This window comes from Plasmodium brasilianum, chromosome 10 (assembly GCF_023973825.1).
Source record: "Plasmodium brasilianum strain Bolivian I chromosome 10, whole genome shotgun sequence".
Lineage (NCBI taxonomy): Eukaryota > Apicomplexa > Aconoidasida > Haemosporida > Plasmodiidae > Plasmodium > Plasmodium brasilianum.
In genome coordinates, this window is record NC_090123.1 from 2,011,683 (window position 1) to 2,033,325 (window position 21,643).

Genomic DNA, 21,643 nt, shown 5'->3' on the forward strand with positions numbered 1-21,643 from the left:
TATAGTATGAAATAAATTCAATTTTTTAAATGTATTATTGAACTTTAATGAATGAAAATATTTTATTTAATATATTATATAATACTTTAAAAAATATGGTTATACTCATTCATCTTTATTATTATTGTAATAATTAATATAATTTACTAATCATATCCTGTTTTTCTAATATATTTTTATTATAAAATTATAATAATAAATAAACATTCATAAAAATAGTTATAATTACTTCAGAATAGAGAACAGTGCATTATCTGTATTCTATATATTCTATATAGTAAACATTGATGATTCTGCATAAACTCAATATTTAGAAATATTAAGTAGTTTTTATTAGTTTTTATATTTTCTTTTTAAAAATTTTTACAGACATAGTTATTTAATTACCATATTTTAATAAATAATTTAATTATATATTCTGAATATTTATGAATGAATTCAAAATATTTTGTTTTAACTGAAAATAGTGATATAAAAATAAGATTAGTATTAATATTGTATAATATATAATTCAATTTATTTTTCTTTGTAATTGTTGTCAAAAACATTATATATATACACTTTTTCATATTTTTAAGGAAAAATAAAAAATAATAAAAAACAAAATTAAATATATAATAAATTATCCTTTGTCATTAAGTGTACACTATACTATTGTAATTTATTGTTTACGGAATATATTACAGTATTAATAATTTATGTTATGGAGAAAAAAATAAAGTTATACTTATTTATTAAAATTGCTGTTTTTTTCCTTTTAACTTGGAAATATCAATATTGCAATGATTTGGTACGAATATATTATTAATGAAGATATCTGCTTTTCATGCATTTTGAGTTTTATTTTTATTAGTTTTTTTTTCCACGATAATACTAATTATTATTTCATATAATGAATATATACTTTGTCTTTTTAGAGTATATTTACCGAATACATAGAAATTGACTATAATGTTGATACAAAATTGGACAGAAGGTGTTATCGTTTACTAGGAAAATGTAAAAGAGATAATTATTCAAATATTGTAGGGTTAACAGAAGAAATATCAAATAATGGAGCATACAAAAGTATAGATCTATATAATAATGAAAAAGGAAACCCAGGAAAAAAGAAACATATTAATGGTACATCAAAGTATGAAGAAGGCCACAAAGTAACTGTGAAAAATAAAACGTGCATATTTGAAACAAATAAATATTCCCATTTAGAAAAAATTATATTCAAAGAACTTGACTATATGGATTTTCTTAAAAAAAACAGAACAATTAGTGAGAAAGTTTACAAAAAAATAATATGTAAGAAGTGTAGATTACGCTTTGCTTTACCTTTATTATTGCTTTTGTTATTATTAATATCACTGATATTAGATTTTACCTCTACTTTTGGCCCTTTACATATTTTGCTTAACGGATTGAAAAATTATCTTAGTAAGGATTTATTTTATAATTTAAATTCAACATTGTGGCATTCTCCATTAAGGTGGATATCGTATTCTAAAAGGACTGTTAATAACGGAAAGAAAATAATGTCTGGTGTTTTAGGAAATTTACTTGGTATTATAATATATATTTTGCCTTTAATTTTATTAGGTACCTCAATTATATTTGGAATTATATATTACCATAAAAAAGTTAAAAAATTTGAAAAAATTAAGTTTAGGAAAAGATAAAGACGAGCAATAAGTATTATACTTCTTTTTATAATTAAATAATTAAAAAATTGTTATATATAATATTATTAGTGATATATATCATAAACATATCTATAATTGCTTAAATTTTATTAATATTCCCAGACATACATGTTCTACTTTATGCACAAAAGTAATAACTATTCATAACATTTAGTGAATTTGAAGGTTTTAGTATTTTTCAATTTGCATTATAAAGTATTGTTTTAGCTTAATTTAATATAATTTTTATTGCATGCCTATGTTTTCTATATAAATAAATTTCTATAAAACAGATTTATTTGTGTATTAAAATTACTATATAATAGAACAGTGCATATAATTTTAAACTATTTTTGCAATAATTTATATTTTAAATAAAAAATCTTCCTTCTTATTTTATATCTAGTTCTAATTTAAGCGATTTTTTTTTTAAATTATTAAGAAAAAAAAAAAGCATGGATTTTAAACTAGCCATGAAAGTCAATTGTTTTGTATTTAATGAAAGAAAATGAATATTTTTTGTTATATTGATATAAATATATATAATTTCTTCACTAAATATAAAACCTAATATTTATTTTATAAAATATGTTTTGCTACAATTTTATTATAAAACACAATTATCGTAAAAACCATTTTAATGCCCTTTTAATTTTTTTCTTATGACATAAATTTGAAGTTAGAAATATATAAGAAAAAATATCCTTATATAAAGTGGATTATTTACATTTGCTTACTAATTTATATATTTTATATATTTACAACTAAATTAAAAATTTGGAATCATTTATTATTTAACTTAATTGTGCTATTAATTAATTTTTGTAAAGACAAATCAAATATATATATTGAATATTTATATATAAATAAAATATATATATATTATTTTAACATTATTAAAACATTGAATAATTGAATTAATTGTGAACATATATTAATGGATAATATGTATAAGTTTTTTGTTTTTTTTATAATAGTAAAATCTTAAGTATGTGTATATGCCTGTAAAATGCTAAATTAACGTTACTAATAATGAAAAAAAAAACAGTTTTGTAATATCTTATAATAATACTTAGGCATATTTTTATATATATTTCCAATTTTTCTTGTATAATAATATATTATTCATAGAGTTAATATAATCTTAATGATGTGTAAATATCTATATTTTATAGGGCATTTAATAATTCGTTTATATTCATAATACTGATCTTTTAAATAAAATAAAATTAAGAAAAAAGTAATATTTGTTTTATATATTTATTATGTACACGACATTGTTTTTTAGTTTTATAAACCTTAATAAGTTATATTTAAAAATTACTATATTTTTTATAGAAGTTTTAATTAAATGCTTGAAATTAATTTGATTTCTTATGTGAATAATTTATTTGCAATATTCGGTACTAAATTTAATATATTAAGATTGTACCTTTATAAATTTAAATGAATATTATAATATAATATTAATATTTGTTTCTGTTAACACATTAAAATATAATTAAAAAATTTTTTTTAATCAAAAAAATAACACATGAATATTTATTTCTTTGCAAAAGTATACAAAAGAGATTATCAATACGAGAATAAAGTATACAAACAGTTTTCCTTGCTCAAAATGAAAAGATTGCTAATAATAATTTTAATAAAATAATTTGTATGTATTTTTGGAATTTTAATACGAAGTATTAATGTATTTTATAAAAATATATTTTTCTCTGTATATAATAGATATACTTACGTAAAATGATTATACTACAAAAATATATATTTTGTTGTTTCTTTTTTTTTCCCCCTTCTAATTTTTTATAAATATTTACATGTATATGAATAGAGGACATAAATTACATACGTATTTATATAGATAAAAAGTTCATTACTTCTTATGGTTAATTCTCCTTTTTATCTCACTTTTTTGGTTTTAATCTTTTTTGCATTTAACATTTAAAAAATTAAAATAAAAAAATAAATTATTATTAACTTATAATGAAATAACCATCTGGGAGAATCTTTAAATTAAAGAAAGCGTAGAATTTGAGATCTACCATTTTAAGAAAATTACTGAATTGTGAATATAGCATTGAACGAATATAATATTTATTTTGATATATATTATTATAATTGTAAAAATTATTTTATTTTGTGTGATTGGTATACCACATGTCACTTTATTCATAAGTATTATCGGAGTGAGCATCCAATAATTTTAACAAAAATAAATAATGATGTTGCAATAATTAACAATATGTAAACTGTAAGAATAACAATATCAGGGATATGGACGATACAATTTTTTTTTTTAGAATACTTGTAACAATATCAAGATTAATCATTCACCGAGAAAGAAAGTTACACTGAAAAAGGAGAGAATGGAGAAGGGAAATCCTGTCTTACGAGACAATGCATGAGGGGATGCAAGAAAAGGAAAATAAGAAAAATAAAAAAAGGTAAAATAACAAGAAATGTAATTTATAATGATACAAAATATATATGTATATTTGTAAATTTTTGAAATGATTTTTTTCTTCTCCTTATTTTTCTATTCTAAGAAAACAATTACAATTATATTTTTTTAAAAATTTAGATAGATCTATATATGAATGTTTTATAAAAATAGACAGAATAAAAAAGGAAGTTTAACAATTTGGAGCATTTTTCTAATTTATTATTGTTTCCCTTAATTGGAAAGGAAAGTCTAAAAGTCACGAAATAAGTGAGTAATTATGTATTTTTTTGGGAATTGGAGATATTAACGTTGCACAAATCGTTTTTAAAGAATTTGTAAGTGTTAATCATGCTGAAGTACTGTGGGTATATATGTGTACATACGTATTTGTATATATACATTTACATATAGGCCTGTATATATGTAAAACATATGGGAGCGTGTGTATGTGTACATATGTATACTTACATAATGTATGGTATCCATTTACATATTTCAATAAATATCCTTCCCTGTATTTCATAAAACGAATCTTAATTATTAAACTTGAAAAAAATTCATTGAATTATTTATCTACATTATGAGAATTGGCACAAGAATGTTTTTCTGTATAAATAGAGAGCACATAAAAATAAAAATTACTAATAAAACAAATAAGACGTTTATTTTACAAATGAATTTATCTATTTCATTTAATGAAATAATTATAGCAATTCCATATTATGGATAAGCTTCATAGATATATATATAAATATTTTTTTATGTTGTTGTACTCATTATATGTGACACAAATGAAGGAATTCGTAGAAATAATGATTTCATAAGGACACTTGTGTTCATTTAATCCGTTTAAAAAAAAAAAAATAAAATAAGAAATTTATAATAGGAATACAATTTTATGTTAATAGCTGAAATAATTTGAGAACATAATTGAGTTCATAATATATACACGTTAATAGGATAGCATTGTTCATGTTTAGATGCTTATCTATACATATGACGTGCACACATATATATTTTTTTTTGTTATATTATTTGTCCTTGTAACTGTTAGATCATTTATAATGAAAATTCATATAGGCGAAAGCATGCGTACATATTTATATGTATACAAACTTTTGTATATTGTACATTTGTTTACATGTCATTAATGATATTACTGACTTATGTTGGTCCGTTATATATGTGAAAAATTTAGAATAATAGCATACACATAAGAGAGAATGAAGCGGATAAAAAAATTCAGATAAATGACAAGGGAAAATAATAATAATGCATGAAAATCATTGAAAGAATTACTTCTCCTATCGATGTTAATAAGGAAAAGGGCTAAAAAAAAGTATATATTATGACTCATCTGAAACGTGAGCTCTTTATATTAATTATTTCGAAGGGAAATTTGTTTAAGTGTAACCCATTTTATATTACTACAAAACAGTTAATGTACTTTTTATTAACTCTATTAAAGATCTTTATATAAAAATTAATTCATGAATTAATCTTAATCATGGAGAAAGCAAAAAAAAGAAGATAAAAATTACAAAAATATAAGGCGTAAATGTATGTGCGAAAAACAGAACTTTTTTAGTTCGTCATAATGTGATGCAAAATGTTTCATATATGTAGGTAAGTGTACATGTATATAAACTGTATTATATGTTGATTCATATGTTCATAATTTTCATCGTAGATAAACAAGCATCTAAGGAATTATAAACTTGTATTAATAAATAATACGCTGCAGGTTATTATGTATGCACGTTTGAATGTAATGGATGAACTCATTTTAAATATAGAAAAGAATAAAAATAATACTCTAATATATATATTTTTTTGTAAGTATTACAGTAGACATATATATGGAAAATTATTTGCAATAAGAACGTGTTAAATATGTTTTGAAAACAAATAATTTAATTAAAAAAAATAAATGTACGTAAATGTCTAGAGGAGAATGAAACACATATGCATAAACTCTTAATGGTCCTGGTTTTAGCGATTATATTAACATATATATATTTGTATGGGAACACTTCAATAGACATAATTGTAGTAATAGTATTGTAAAACGTTTTAGTATTTGTTTAATAAAGATGACTGTAAAAATATTGCTTAATGAAATAGTAGAAAAAAAATAATTTCACTGAAAAATGTACAACGCTCATTAATTAATTTTTAAACAAAATATTAAAATAAAAAAAGTTGTATGCCTTATTATTATGACAGTAATTACATGATAAATTAAAAGAAACCTAATATATTACAATAAAAGTTATATTTATATTAAATCATTATTACAGTTGTCATTATATCAACACTGATTTAAAAAGTATTAAAGTATTAATATGGATATATATGAATTAATGAATGCAAATATATAAAAAAATATATATTTAATAATGCTACTTGTACATGTCATATGAATTAACATAGGAACTAAAGTATTTCAAAAAAAATAAAAATTGTTTATTAAATGTTCTTTAATTTTATCAAATATATATAATTAATTAATTTATATTGCTGTGAATATTTTCAATAGCCATAACCTGCATTAAATAATTTAGGAAAATAGTGAGCTCCTAAGAATTAGCATCTGTATTAGTTGCATGAATATTTAGAAAATAATTAAAATAATAAAGCTTATAAGTTTATGTAATTTTATCATTATATATTATTCATAATATATCGTACTCTTGAGATGAAATGTTGTTTTTGTTTTATATAAGGAGGAATTGTAATTGGGGGAAGAAATAAGAACTTCCAAGTAAAAGAATCATTTAAGGATCTCTAACCAAGAATATTTTTACGTATATTTATATATATATAAACACGTGAAAAAATGATATAAAAAAATAACAATCTTATTTTTTTGATATACAGAAGTGTAATATTGATTATACTGTCCATTAAAAATTTAAAGATTTTATATATTTTTTTTTAATTAACTATTTTTTAGGAAAATGATTTAATTACACGAATTAGTGTCAATTTATTATTATAGTTAAGGTAATATATTTAATATATTATTTTTTTATAATTATAACTATGCTCTATATTAAATAGAAAGTGTATGATATTAATATTTCTACTTTTATTTGTATATTCATAAACTATTTGTTTTAAGTTACGTAAGAGATGTAAATTAATGCATTATATTGTTATTATTTATTTATTAATAAAAAAAATACATATGCAGTTTTTTCCTCCATAAAAATATGAAAAAGAAAAATAATGAATTAAAGCTTTTCCTAGAATTTATGGTACGTTATATATAGTTTTTTCGTATTTCCTAGGGATATATATTTTGATGTTATATTCTTTTTTAATTATCATTTCTAAAAATATTTTTTTTAATTCTTTTGCTTTTATATTTTTTTCTTTTATTAATATTATATTTTCTATGTAATTTACAAATTTATGTATTAAAAAAAATAAAAAGTATAAACTATTTAATTTTTAAATTTAATAAATAACTTTAATTCCTTATACGTCTAATGCACTATTTTAAAGTATATGAAGTTATGGATTTCCACTTTTAATAATATAATAAAAATGTATAAAAGTGTTAAATTGGATAGTACATTTTAAAATAAAATATTTTTTTTTGTGTTAACTAATTTCTATAACGTAATTTCCAAATAATTCTCGTATAAATGTTCTACATATCTTTGAGATATGAGATATGTTAAATTATAATTATTGCTATAAAAAAATTTGTCTTTATAAATTTTTCATTTTTTTAATACTATGAATACTACTACGATATATATTATAATTTATATTTATAAATAATAAAATAGTATCTAAAGATTTAACATGTACTTATAACTAAACTTTTATTAGCAATATGACAAAAAAATTTATAAGTATATCCCTAATATATGCTTATATATTATTCTCAACACATATATATTTTTTTATTTTAATTATGTTATAAAATTATTATCCTAAAAGAAAAAGGTCCTCTACTTTATTATTAATTTGAGAGCTGTTTGTAAATCAAATTTAGAATTGTTATATTATACTGTTAATATATATATAGATAGAGAGGATTTATTAAAATAATTAGTATTACCAAGAATTATTTTGATTTTGCTTTTTTGTAAAAAACTTCAATGTAAATGTTTACAAAATTATTTTAAAAATCATCTTTTCTTTTTTATACTTTATATTTGTATTTGATTTGTACAATATAATAATTTTTTAAAGAATAAGTTATTGTCGAATATATTACACACTTTTGTGATAACCTTACGAAAATATAGTGAATTTTTTAGCTATTAGATTTATTATAATGTTATCTAGTTTTTGTATAAATTAAATAATTAAATCTTTTTTTTAAGTTGAAGTTTTTTTATTTATTCTTTATGTTTGGATATATACTTATTTCACTAATGTGTTTTAATAACCTAGCAGAAATTTTGTGTAATATTTTTTTTTGCCTCATACTATATAAAAATATATATATACGTACGGGTAAATTTCCTTCGAGTAGGTATATTTAATATAAGATAAATAATAAAAACAATTTTTTTACGATGTACTGTATTGTTAATATATCTTTTGTTAATTAGAATTGTCCACATGGTATATTACAAGAAATGATATATTATTATCTGAACATGAGAAGGTAGTAATTAACATAGAAGTGAAGATATATTGTTTGAAAATGGATATGACAATTAAAACAATTAACATGATGATTTTCAATCAGAATATGTTGGAAAGTTTTAGTTTAATGATAATAATAATTCAAGAATTGCAATCAAAAAAATTAATTAAGAAATGATTATCTGTTAGATATAATCCATTATCTGTAACATACATATTTATTTTTAAAAAATTATTGCATATGGGTTCTACTGCTGTATATACAGATAAGAAATATTCTGATACTTTCCAAAAAAATAAGTTTAAAAGATTAATTATTTATAAGCATCACTTTATTACTTACTCAATGGGAATACTTTCCTTTATAATATTTTTATTACTTTATTTATTTCTTATTGCATTGAAAAATTCTTTATGGATGATGGAAGAAATGCTAAGACTATTCTTTATTTCTGAGAGGGGAATTACAAATGCATTATTATTAATTATATAATTAACTATTTTAGTGTTAATTTATATTCTGGTAAATTTCTTAAAATAAATTAATGAATAGAAAGAAATAAAATTGACTTGTCATAATTAATATATTGAAATAAGAAATAATGTTCTTGATGTATCCAATGAACTTTTACTTTATACTTAATGAAATTGATCTAAAACAAAATTAATTGTTGTATATTTATAATTTTTTTTTTGTGCAACCTGGATATTATATAAAGGTATATTGATACAGAAAAGTAAAAAAATATATATTTAATATTTTTTATAGTTAGTATATTTCTATATTAGATATTTTATTATAATTTGTTGTTTTTAAATAGTTTAGTAACTTGACTTAATATATATATCTAGAATATCTTCCTTGATTCTTAAAAATATGATATTAACTTTGCTATATATTCCCTATAAATATAAAGGCTTTATATTGAAAATTTATTAGTGTATATGATTCTTGTATATTTGTATTATAATAAATGTGTGATCGTTTAATATAATATATAAAATCAAAATTATTATAACTTCATTCATATAATGAAATTATTTATATATTTAACAATTTTTTTTTCTTTCTTGTTGTTTATAAAAGATCATTTGAATAATTTTTTAAAAAGTTTTATTATATATTACTTTTAATTTTAACGTTGTTCTCCATTTAATGAATATAAAATCATTTTGTTTTGTCTTTGTATATGTTGTTTATTTAAACGTAAAAATCAAATTATTTTTTAAAAAAACATTTTTTGGAACAAATGTTTATTATCTCATTTAATGTAGGAATTTTTAATATATCTTTATATTATTTTTATAGTTAATTTATCAAATTATAAGTAAATGATAATGTGATTCTCTTTTAAATAATTAATTATTAATAAAGTATTATCAAGTTTATAATTGCTAAATATTTGCACTAAGTGAAATGCTTAAAGAACATATCATATTTTACTTTTTATCTAATGCAAAAATTATAGTACAAAATTTTTTATAAGAATTACTTAAACATCAATTAAAAAATACACGGATAAAAAATTGTATATTAATTTTCATTCTCCAATCAGTTAATTTAATATATTGTTTAATAAATACACGTCTTATATTAATATATTTAGTATAAGAGTTACCCTATCCTTCATATATTTATTGTTTTTTTAATATCATTATTCTAAATATATATATCAATATAAAATAAAAAAAATGAAAGTAATTTTATAATTTTACAAACTTTTATTTGGAAATAACAATGTCAATTTTATTAAATTAAGTACTATAACCTTCATGAACTATATTATAAATATAAAGGTTCAGTCTTTATTTACCTTTGAAATATATACTTTTTTTAATAAATTAAGAGATATGTTATAAATTAGATACTTAATGTATATTTCAGATCATAAGATAATTATTTTATTTAAGTAGTAACTAATGTCAGTAATATTAATTAAATCAAATAAAATATTTTAATATTATAGTATACATTATTTTTATTACATTGTTACTATTATTAATACTTTTTGAAGAATAATAAGATTTTTTTAAATATAATTTTTATAATGTTGGAATTTTTAGTAGAAAGATGTCATTATAATAAGTAATTTATCTCTTAATATGTAGAACATTGTGTTACCTATCTTCTCCATGTTCTATATTCTATATATATTCAATGTTTTGAACTATTAAAAAGTCATATATATTTTTATTTTATTTTGAAAAGTATAAATAAAAGAAAATATTTATTTATTATTCTAAATTAAATATATAATTCATATATTTTTAATATCTATTAATAAATTTAGTTTATAGTATTTTAACTAAAGTTATTTTGTTATAAATAACATTAAAATAAAAATTTTGTAGTTTACATTTGAAGTTATTTTTAAAAGCATCATTATAAAAAAAAATAAAGATATATAATTTTATTATTATTTTACAGAAAAATAAAAAATAATACGAAATAATATAAATAATAATAGTTCCCTTTATCACTATATGAATATTATATTATTGTTATATTTTTTCTTAGTATATTACATTTTAAAACTTTTATACGATGAAGCAAAAAATTAATATTTTATTATTTATTAAATTTACTACGTTTATCCTTTTATGTTGTATATGTCATTTTTACATTCATGTGGTATATTATTATTATTTAGTGATATTTTTGTTATTCGTACTTTTCGTGCTGTATTTTTATTAATTCTATTTTTTCACCACTGAACAATTTATTATAATATATAACTATATGGGAATTTTATTGTTTTTTAGAGTACTCTTAAGCTATTGTTAGAGGAAAATTGCAATAATTGTAAAAAATTTCCTGCAAGAAATTATCGTTTACTGTCAAAATACAAGAAGAATTGTGATTCAAATGCTTTATGTTTAAAAGAGGAATTGCCAACTAAAGGATTTTCCCCCCCAAATGATATATCTACTAATAAGAAGGATAAATTAGAAAAAAACAAAAAAAAAAATGGATGTTCATCAATGATTGTAGGAGATTATAAACCAGATGTGAAAAACAAAACTTGTATATTTGAAACGAAAGAATATTCCAATTTAGAAAAAAAAATATTCAAGGAACTTGATTATACGAATTTTCTTAAAAATAACAGGACTATTAGCAATAAGGTTTACAGAAAATTAATATGTAAAAAATATGGATTACGCATTATTTTACCTGTATTATTCTTTTTGTTTTTATTAATAATATTTATATTAGAAGTAGCACTGGGATATGTAGGAAAAACTAGTTTATTGTATGTATTAGGTTTAAACAAGGTTAATTTAACATCCTTGTCCAGCCAAGAACCATGGAAATACATTATAGAAGCGTTGAAAAAGACAGATTTCCTTAAGCACGCTATAGAAACTGGAGTTTCCCCCCAGAGAGTATGTGAACTTTGTAGTAGTGCAAAAGAAGTTAGTGATATCTGTATTTTAGGACAATTTTTTCGCATTTTAATATATTTTGTACCTTTCATTATAATGAGCATAACCATAATATCACGAATTATTTATTACCATAAAAAAGTTAAAAAATATGAAAAAATTAAATTAAGGAAAAGATAAAACACATACTAAAGAATATTTTTTTTTCTGTAAAAATATCTAGAATATGAACTAATTAATGAAATATATATAAACATATACTTAATAAACATATGAAAAATTCCTTAAAATTTTACAAAAATTTATAAGTATACATTGCTTTTTTTATGAACAATAATAAATGTATATGCTCTTAGTTTGTTTGTGAATAAGAATATTCTAATATTTTTCTATTTGTGTATCAAAATATGATTTCATATTAATTGTATATTATAACTTAAAGCATATAATTTTGCATTTTAATGATTTCTTATGATCATAAAATATTTTTACGTTATAATTAATTAACAATATAACATTATGTATAATTTTATTAGTAATATTTGCTAATTTATATTTAACTATAAAGAATACAGACTTTTATTTTTATATTTCTTTGTGCTCTAAAATAATAATATGTTCGAGAAATTAAAAAAATATAGATTTACTATAAATTACGTATAAATGTGTTCTTATTTGTGTTTCATAAAAGGAAGTTAACATATTATATTATACTGATATATATATATATTATATTTACTAACAAATAAGCATAACTTATTTTTTTTAAATATGCTTATTGATATACATGTTATAGAAGAATATTATTTAAAAGTCTTTTTAACAATGATTTAGTATTTTTTGTAAGATCTAAATATAAAATTAAGAATATATAAGAAAATAAAATATTTATTAAATACTGTTTATTTATATTTGTTTAATTACTTAGTTTTTCTACTTAATCACAATTATATAGAGATAAAAAATTCTTTTGCTGAATTATTGTTCGAACATAGGATGTTAATTCAATTTTTTAAAATTAATTATATATATATTATAAAGAAAATTTATAAATAAATAAATATATATATTTTTTTATATCTTTAAATAATTAAATTATTGAACTATATATAATCATATTTTAATAGATAATATATTGAAATATTATTAGGTAGTTACTTTTTATTTTTTCATAATAATAGACCTATATATAAGAATTACGATGTTAGTTCAGTATAATGGAAATAAATGTATTGTTTTCTGTAAAGATATAATTATATATGAATAAATTATATTTATATACGCTACTATTTATTCTTAACTATAAATATATTAAGGGATAATATTGATTTATATATATATAAGAACATACATAGATTATGTTGGTAATGTCTAATTCATTTTATTTTCAAAGTTAATTTTTTATGTAAAATTTAATTAAAAAAAAGCATAGTTTTTTAGTACTTAATTCATAAATATAAAACATAGTTTTTTTGATAGATATTGTTTACTAAATTATATTTGTTTCACTTTTTTATTTTTTCTTTAAATTTTTAATTAAATAAGTATTATCTACAATGTTTTCTATGCACCTGTTTTGTAAATAATTTAAATCTATAAAATTTGATTTTGTAAAAATTGAATTAATAACTATACTAAAATATTAGCAGATGTTTTAGTTGTAACAATAAGATATTAAGAATTACTCTTTATTCAATTAAAGAAAACATAAACAATTTTGTTTTTTAACGAACGCTTAAAACCTGCAGAACATGAGACTAGAATATGTAAACATCTGGGAATTGAAATATCGGAAATATTGATTATACTATTTTAACAAAAGAATGAATTATTTTTATTATCTTTTTTTTTTTGTTTTTTTAATATTATGTGTTTATATAATTTATTAAAATGTTTATTTAATGTATGGAATATGTTATATGTAAAGATAGACGAAGTAATTATACCTTGACAATATGTTTTTTTTTTTTCTTTTTATGGAACTATATTAATATTTTTTCTAAATCTATATATCAAAAAAATATAATAAAAAAAAATTATGTTTATGTGTAAAAAGATTTTTCATATAGAAATAATGGTATAAACTGAATTTAATTAAAAATTATTGTACAAAAGTATAATATGTGTTTCTATTTTCCTTTAAAATATATATTATTTGATATATCGTGTAATAGCAAATATTTTCAATTTTTTTATTATATGCTATATTATAAAAAATTTTATGTGCATCTGAATTATATAAATTATGTGCTATGTTTAACACGATTCAAAATATTAATTCATTAATATATTATTACTATTATTATAATAATTATTATTTATAAGTATAAAAAATAGGTCCTACCATATATTGTTTATAACTTTAGAATTTTTAGTAAGAAATATCCTTATGATTTGTACTTATTGTATAAATATATTGAACTGTATATTATCTATATTCTCTATGATCTATATTACATTCATACTGATTATTTCATGATATTGTAAAAAATAATATATATTTTTTTTAGTATTATATTTTGAAATGAATTAATAAAAAAATATTATTAAATTAGTATATTACAATAAAATAAATATATATTTAAAAATTTATTAATAAATTCAAATTGTTTTACATTTATGTAAGTTATTTTCATTTTCAAATAACATAATGATAAAATTCATATAATATACATTTAAAGCCATTTCACTTTTTATATATTTTAAAATCAATTATAGTTATATAAATTTTATTGTTGATTTATAAAGAAATAATATAAATAAATTTTTAAATAAATGTAGCGCCATTTTTCATTGGAACTATATTATATTTAGTCAATTGTTTTTTTTTTTTAAATAAATTAAAATATTAAATATTTACTTAATGGATAAAAATATGAGGACAAAAATATTTATTAAAATGTTTGCGTTTATGATTCTTACATGGATATGAAATCTTAACAATTTTATGGTATAATAACATCAAATATGTATATTTTTTATTATTTATATTTTTCTCATTTTATTTTCGTCAACATAGTATCTTATTATTAGTTAATTTGTTCATATTAAAAATTAATATTTATGTTTTTAGAATATGCTTATTAAATCCACGGAAAGAAAATATAAATATGGTATAATATTAGATAAAAGAAATTATAGAATAATAGCAAAAACTAAACAGGATATATATCCAAATGTTTTATGCTTAAAAGAAAAGTTTCCAAATAATGAAAACATTAAATATAAAAATATATCTAATAATGCAAAAGGAGTTAATAGAAGAAACAAGCAATCAAATAGAAGTTTATTAAATGAGGCACAATACTATACAGAAGTAATAGATTATAATAATGGAATGTTTGATGGAAAACATTTCCATTTTGAAAAAAAATGGATTAAGAAAAAAGATTATATTGATTTTCTTGAAAAAAAAAGGAGAATTTGTAATATAGCTTTAAAAAAAATAAAATTTAAAAATTACGGATATATAGTTGCTATGTTTGTTATTTTTTTTTTCTTTGGAATAGGATTACCAGTATTATCTAACTTGGAGTCTTTGGATACAGCATGGAATGGGCTGGACAAAAAAAATGTATTGAAAATTTTATATGAAGCCGTAAAAGGGTGGGATCAAACAGCAAAGTCCACTATTTATTTAACAATATTTAGTGTACTAATGCTTACATTAATTATTGTGCTTGTAAAAGGAATTTGTAAAATCTTAAGAAATAATGAAAAATATAATAAAATTAAGTTGATAACTGAGTAAAATAAATAATAATATATATATATATATTTTTCTCTAATTAAGTCTTTAATATTAAGTAATATCCATAATATTTTTAGTGATATGATGAATATGTATTAATATAATTTCTAAAATATTATAAATTCTTATGTATATAATTAGTCATTTTGATACACAAAAATATAATATATGTTAATCGTTTTTATGTAATATTTGAACGTTTAAAATATGCCTAATTTCTATATTAATGAATAATTTAAGCTTAATTAAAAACAGGTATTATAACAATTATATTTTTGCATATAAATAGATTTCTATGAATAACATGCGTCTGTGCTTTGAAGTGGATAAATAATAGAGTTATTCATATAATTTTATGGAACTCAGTTAAATTATATTTTAACTAATAATTAGTGTCTCCTATTATGTACGCTGTTTTGTTATAAAATTACTATTTGTTATGGTAATTGAAGGAAAAAATATTGATTGTTTGGTATTAACAATACACATTTCTTGTTTAGTATTTAATAAAACTATGTGAGCACATCATGCTTAACTGTCATATATATAAATATATATTTTTACATTAAAAAACCATTAATATTTACTTTATATAATATTTTTTATGAGATATATGTAAATGAATATATTTATTGAAAAAATATTCTTAAAAATCCTTTGGTTTTGTTCTTATTGAATAATTCTCAAAATATAAATATATAATAAATTAATATAGCTTTTGATTATGGAAAATTTATAATTTTTTAATAATTTGTGTATTATGAAAATTCATAATTAATTGAAGGGAAAAAGCGAATTATTATATTAATATTGTTCCTAATTATATTCTTGATACTATTCTTTATAAATTATTTAATATATATTATATTGTAAATACATTATATGATGTTTTTATTTTCTATATCATTGAAAGTTGAAATTTGTTAATAATATTTAATCAAATGTTAATAGGTAATATTTATATTTATTTAGAATGTAATGTTTAACATTATAATCTATATTGCGATACAAAATACATATGAGTTTGGTACTGAAAATATATATAAACGTAGTTCTGTTTATTTTTATCTAGTTTTTCTAATGTAATATAATCATTTTATTCCTTTACTGCAATATTGGTGTGTGTTTATTGCATTAATGGTTTAAAATAATAATATATCTTATTTTTATAAGTAATCAGAGAAAGTAGAATAAGACACATAATTAAAATTCTAAAATAAACAACGGTATAACAAAATGTTTTATGAATCATTTTTTTAAATATGCACTTGTGAAATATATTTTATTATATGTTTACATTAAAAACATTATGGTTTAAAACTCATAAAATATTTAACCTCTTATATTTTGTTTATATATTATATTATTTTGTATATTACTTCTATGGATGAATATTTATAGAGGAAGATATATATCCAATCAATAGAAATGATAACTATATAATAGATATATATAAAATTCATAGGCAAATATATTTTTCTATTAATATAAAAATTATTAATTTATATTGGCTTAGATATTTCAAAAATTACATTTGATTTCCTTATAACTTCTTTGCTATTACATTCATATTTTAAGAATAATTACGTTATATATACTAAATTTTGGATATATACAATGTAACACAATTATTGAATTAATAATAATTAAATACTTATTTTATGGATAATATATCTTATACGTTTTTTTTTATGTAATTTAGTTAATTTTTTTTTTCTGATGTGCTTTTGTATAGTATTATTATATTACCCTATTATTATAGTGGAAATTAAATGCATATTTTAGTGTCTACTTTATAACTATGGTATTTAGTTATAAATATTCAGATTTTATTTAAGAGTTATTATAAATTTAATTATTTAAAAATTAGTTTCAATTATACTAACTTGTGTTAATATATTGAGCATTTATGATTAATATTTAAGGAAAAATAAGATTGAATAACACATGTTTCAGGGTTGCATTTCATTGGATCTTTTCCGTACGTTATTGTAATGTAAAATCTGAATAATAAGAACAGAGTCCTAAGCACGTACTCTAAATAATGAAACCATGAAACGTAATAACTGTAGTAATTATATAGAAGAAGATTTTATAAATGTTTTAATATTAATTCTTAGATATAACATTCGTTTTATTTATTTCTATGTTCTTTCTAATTTAAAGCTTCTTATTCGTTTGTCTATAAATTACATTGTTTTTTTTTTTTTCTTTTCTTAACAAAGGAATACTTCTATTAAATAAAAGAGTTTATCCATTATTAATTCTTTTTGTACCCTTGAAATATTGAAGTAGATATTATTTTTGTAAATTATCTACTATTTTTTCGATTGTTTTGCTTTTCTGTGAAAATGTTTTACGTTAGCAGTTATTTTTTCAATATGAATATATAAAAGTTATCATTGTAGGCCATTCGCATAGAACACTATCTATCGCACCTATTATATTCTTAATATTTGACATGTATATAAGTAAATTCAAGATATATATGTTTTGTCTACGAAAATATTTCAATATATGTTAAATTATATAATTTTTAATTTTTCGTTAATATGGAATATTGAGTTACAGTATATGTTGATAATGCCAAAATAAAGGGAAAATTAATGCCTTTTATTTTTTGTTATTAAAAATTAAACAAAAAAAAAAAGGATATATATTGGTATGTAAAGAGGTGATTGAGTGAAAAAAATTTTTAAAGTAATATTTAGAAGAAACAAAAAGAAGGAGAAATAATAAAATTTTAGATAATAAATAGAGTACAATTGTAGAATGAATAAAAAAAAGAAGAAATTTATTTGAAAAACATCTTCCAAAAAAATATAAAATAAATATAAAAAAGAATTAGAAAATATTTAAAAATTTAAATCCATTATATTAACGATTACGCATATAGAGTGTTATCCGTTCATTTTATATCAAATAAAATAATACAAAAAATACATGCATATATACTTGCATCATATTATCAAATGGGGTAATGTTAAACATTATGATTAAAAATGAAAATTCAATGCTTATTTAACTAGTATATATGTAATATATCTTAATCCAATAAAATAAGGGTAATTTTATATCTATACTGTTACAAATTAAACAAATGCACTCATGCTACATAATGCAAAAATGTATACTTTGTACTCATTTAATTTGTAATATTGAAGAGTTAAAACAATTTATTCTGAGGAATTTTATACTTATTTGGTAATTTGAATTAAGGAATGAATTGTTTATATTCTGACTAATAAATTTAAATCTAAAGAAAAATCCTTAATTATATTAGACATCCTAATTATAGAAGTAATATTATGATATATGGGAATGAATGTAGTATTAACTAGGAAATATATTTCTAATATAAATACATGATAGTATATATGTTTTAAAATGAAACATTATTTTTATAAATTGCATGAAAAAAGCAAAAGTACTTTTCTAAAATATAATATTTTTCATATACTGAGAAAATTCAAGAACATGAAGTAATATATAAGAACAAACACTATTTAAACACAAATGCAATATATGCATATAAATTTAAAAGTACATTGTGATTTTTTATATATGAATGGAAAATTGCAGTTACAATTATATAACTATTCTATATTTTATTTAATGTGAATTTTCGAATGTAAACATTATTCAGTTCTTCTTTTCAGTTATCCAGCTTCATTTTTATTCTGTGTTTCTTTTTTTTTCCAATAAGCATCCTCTTCGTTCAAGAAAAATATAATATATTCATTTCTCATGGCTGTATAAGGAAAAAGATTAACTAACTTATCTTTATTTTATATGTTTTTTATTATACATATTTGTCTGTTTCCTAGTGTTCACTTATACATGATGAAATATCTATCCTGGAAATTAAATTGATGAAAAATTTGTCATTCCTCTATGTTAATGTTACTATAATATTTATTATTTTTATTCACTAATCTATTTCATTTTCTTTTCTATAAGCCATACATTCCACTGTTTATTTTCTATCCAATTTATATAAAAGGATATCAACCATTTGTTATAGTCGTTCATAACTTCTTTACACCACTGTTTTACCATCGTGTTTACGTCATTTATATATTTTTTTTTAATACGCTTAATTAAAAAGTTCCACAAATACTCTTCATTCCTTATTCTTTGGTCCCATTCTCTATACGCTGAAACTTTTATATAAATATCTTTATCTAGAAATAATAATTTTTCCAACCAGCGTGTCCAGCGATCAACTTCGTATAACCTAAAAGGATGTGAATCCCATTCATTCTTCTTCTTTTCTTTCCAATACATTAACTTGCATGTCATAATTTTATTGTAAGATGATATAATTTCATTGAACCAACTTTCAAAATCTGATGTTATATAATTTAATCCATGTGTTTTGAACCATTCTATCCATTGATTGTCACTCCAATTAGAGCATACATCATAAATATCTGATTTATATTCTTCCTGCATATAGGGATTATAGTGTAACCATTTTTCCTCTAAGTTGTACAAAAAATTATTCCATTTCTCATTTTTGTTTCCAAACCAAGCATTATTTTTCTTTTTAAAATCCTTTATCATATCTTTTTTTTGTTTTTTAAACCATAATTTCCATTTTTCATTTTTATTTTCTTCTAATGTTTTAAATTCCAATATCTTTTGCCTTAAATAAAATATTGGCATATCCTCAGGACCATTATAAGACTTACAAAGTGCAGGTTTTGTTTTTCCACTACATATCTAAATAAAATATAAAAAAGAATATATGTTTTTTATATTAACATAATTTTTAAATAGAATAAACTAAAATTTAAATATATTTATTTGAAATATTTTATATTACCCCACTAAAGCAACCATTAACACTTTCAGAGGTAGAAGATAATTTAAATATAACAGCGGAAGCTGATACAAAAAAGAGTATTGATTTCATCTTAAATATTTTATAGTTTTATTTTATATTATTTATTTTTCAATAAAATATATTAAATTACAAAAGCATGAACTCTAAATTAATAAGTATAAAAATAACGCGGAACATGAGAAAATGGTTTACAAAAAGTATTTAAATTACTATTTAAAAAAAAATAATAAAATAAAAATTTTTCAATGAAAAAAATATGGATCCAAAAAATTAAGTATTATAATTTTTATAATAAGGTTAAAACAATTCTATAGAGAAACACCTATATTTACTTAAATGTAATTAAATATTTATTTATTTACCTATGTCAACTTACAATATTTTAATAATAATTAATTATTTTTTTTTTAAATATTTAATTTTAAAATCTAAATAATAATAAAATATAGGATTATTGTAAAACTTAAACTAAACATGTATATGTATATATATATTTATATATAGATATAGATAGAAAGATAAAATTTCAAGATTTATAATAAGTAATTCAATTCGTTACTTTTTAACATATAAGTATATCATCAATATTATCCATATATGTTTTATTAATAAATAACTTACCTCTTTATTAACATTTTTGTTATCATAATTTTTTTTTTTATGAAAATATTATTCTGCGTAATTATGTGAATATAATATATATAATAATTTAGAAATGAAGATAAAAATTAAATTAGAAAAAAATACAAAAAAATAAAAATTACAATATTGAATTTACACTTAAATTATGTTTAAACATAATTGACAATTATACAGAGAATAATAATAAGGAATTAAAAAAAAACTTTTCAACATTTAAAATGGATTATATTTTCCTTAAGTTTTTTTACACTTTTTTTCAAAAATTTACTTACATTATTTTAGGA

At 19.0% G+C, this 21,643-nt stretch overlaps 4 protein-coding genes across 4 annotated transcripts; 3 read left to right on the forward strand and 1 right to left on the reverse strand.

Annotated features, from left to right (window-relative positions):
- Positions 1-703: 703 nt before the first annotated feature.
- On the forward strand, positions 704-1,670 carry MKS88_003463 (fam-l protein; the record flags this gene model as incomplete). Its single annotated transcript, XM_067216555.1, has 2 exons — positions 704-790; positions 918-1,670. The coding sequence occupies 2 exons, from the start codon at positions 704-706 to the stop codon at positions 1,668-1,670; spliced, it is 840 nt and encodes a 279-aa protein (XP_067073191.1).
- A 9,605-nt stretch (positions 1,671-11,275) lies between these two features.
- MKS88_003464 (fam-l protein) lies at positions 11,276-12,297 on the forward strand (the record flags this gene model as incomplete). Its single annotated transcript, XM_067216556.1, has 2 exons — positions 11,276-11,362; positions 11,494-12,297. The coding sequence occupies 2 exons, from the start codon at positions 11,276-11,278 to the stop codon at positions 12,295-12,297; spliced, it is 891 nt and encodes a 296-aa protein (XP_067073192.1).
- A 2,896-nt stretch (positions 12,298-15,193) lies between these two features.
- MKS88_003465 (fam-m protein) lies at positions 15,194-15,868 on the forward strand (the record flags this gene model as incomplete). Its single annotated transcript, XM_067216558.1, has 1 exon — positions 15,194-15,868. The coding sequence occupies one exon, from the start codon at positions 15,194-15,196 to the stop codon at positions 15,866-15,868; it is 675 nt and encodes a 224-aa protein (XP_067073193.1).
- Positions 15,869-19,804: 3,936 nt separating this feature from the next.
- On the reverse strand, positions 19,805-20,786 carry MKS88_003466 (tryptophan-rich protein; the record flags this gene model as incomplete). Its single annotated transcript, XM_067216559.1, has 2 exons — positions 19,805-20,593; positions 20,697-20,786. 2 exons carry the CDS (start codon positions 20,784-20,786, stop codon positions 19,805-19,807), a joined length of 879 nt encoding a protein of 292 aa, XP_067073194.1.
- Positions 20,787-21,643: the final 857 nt, after the last annotated feature.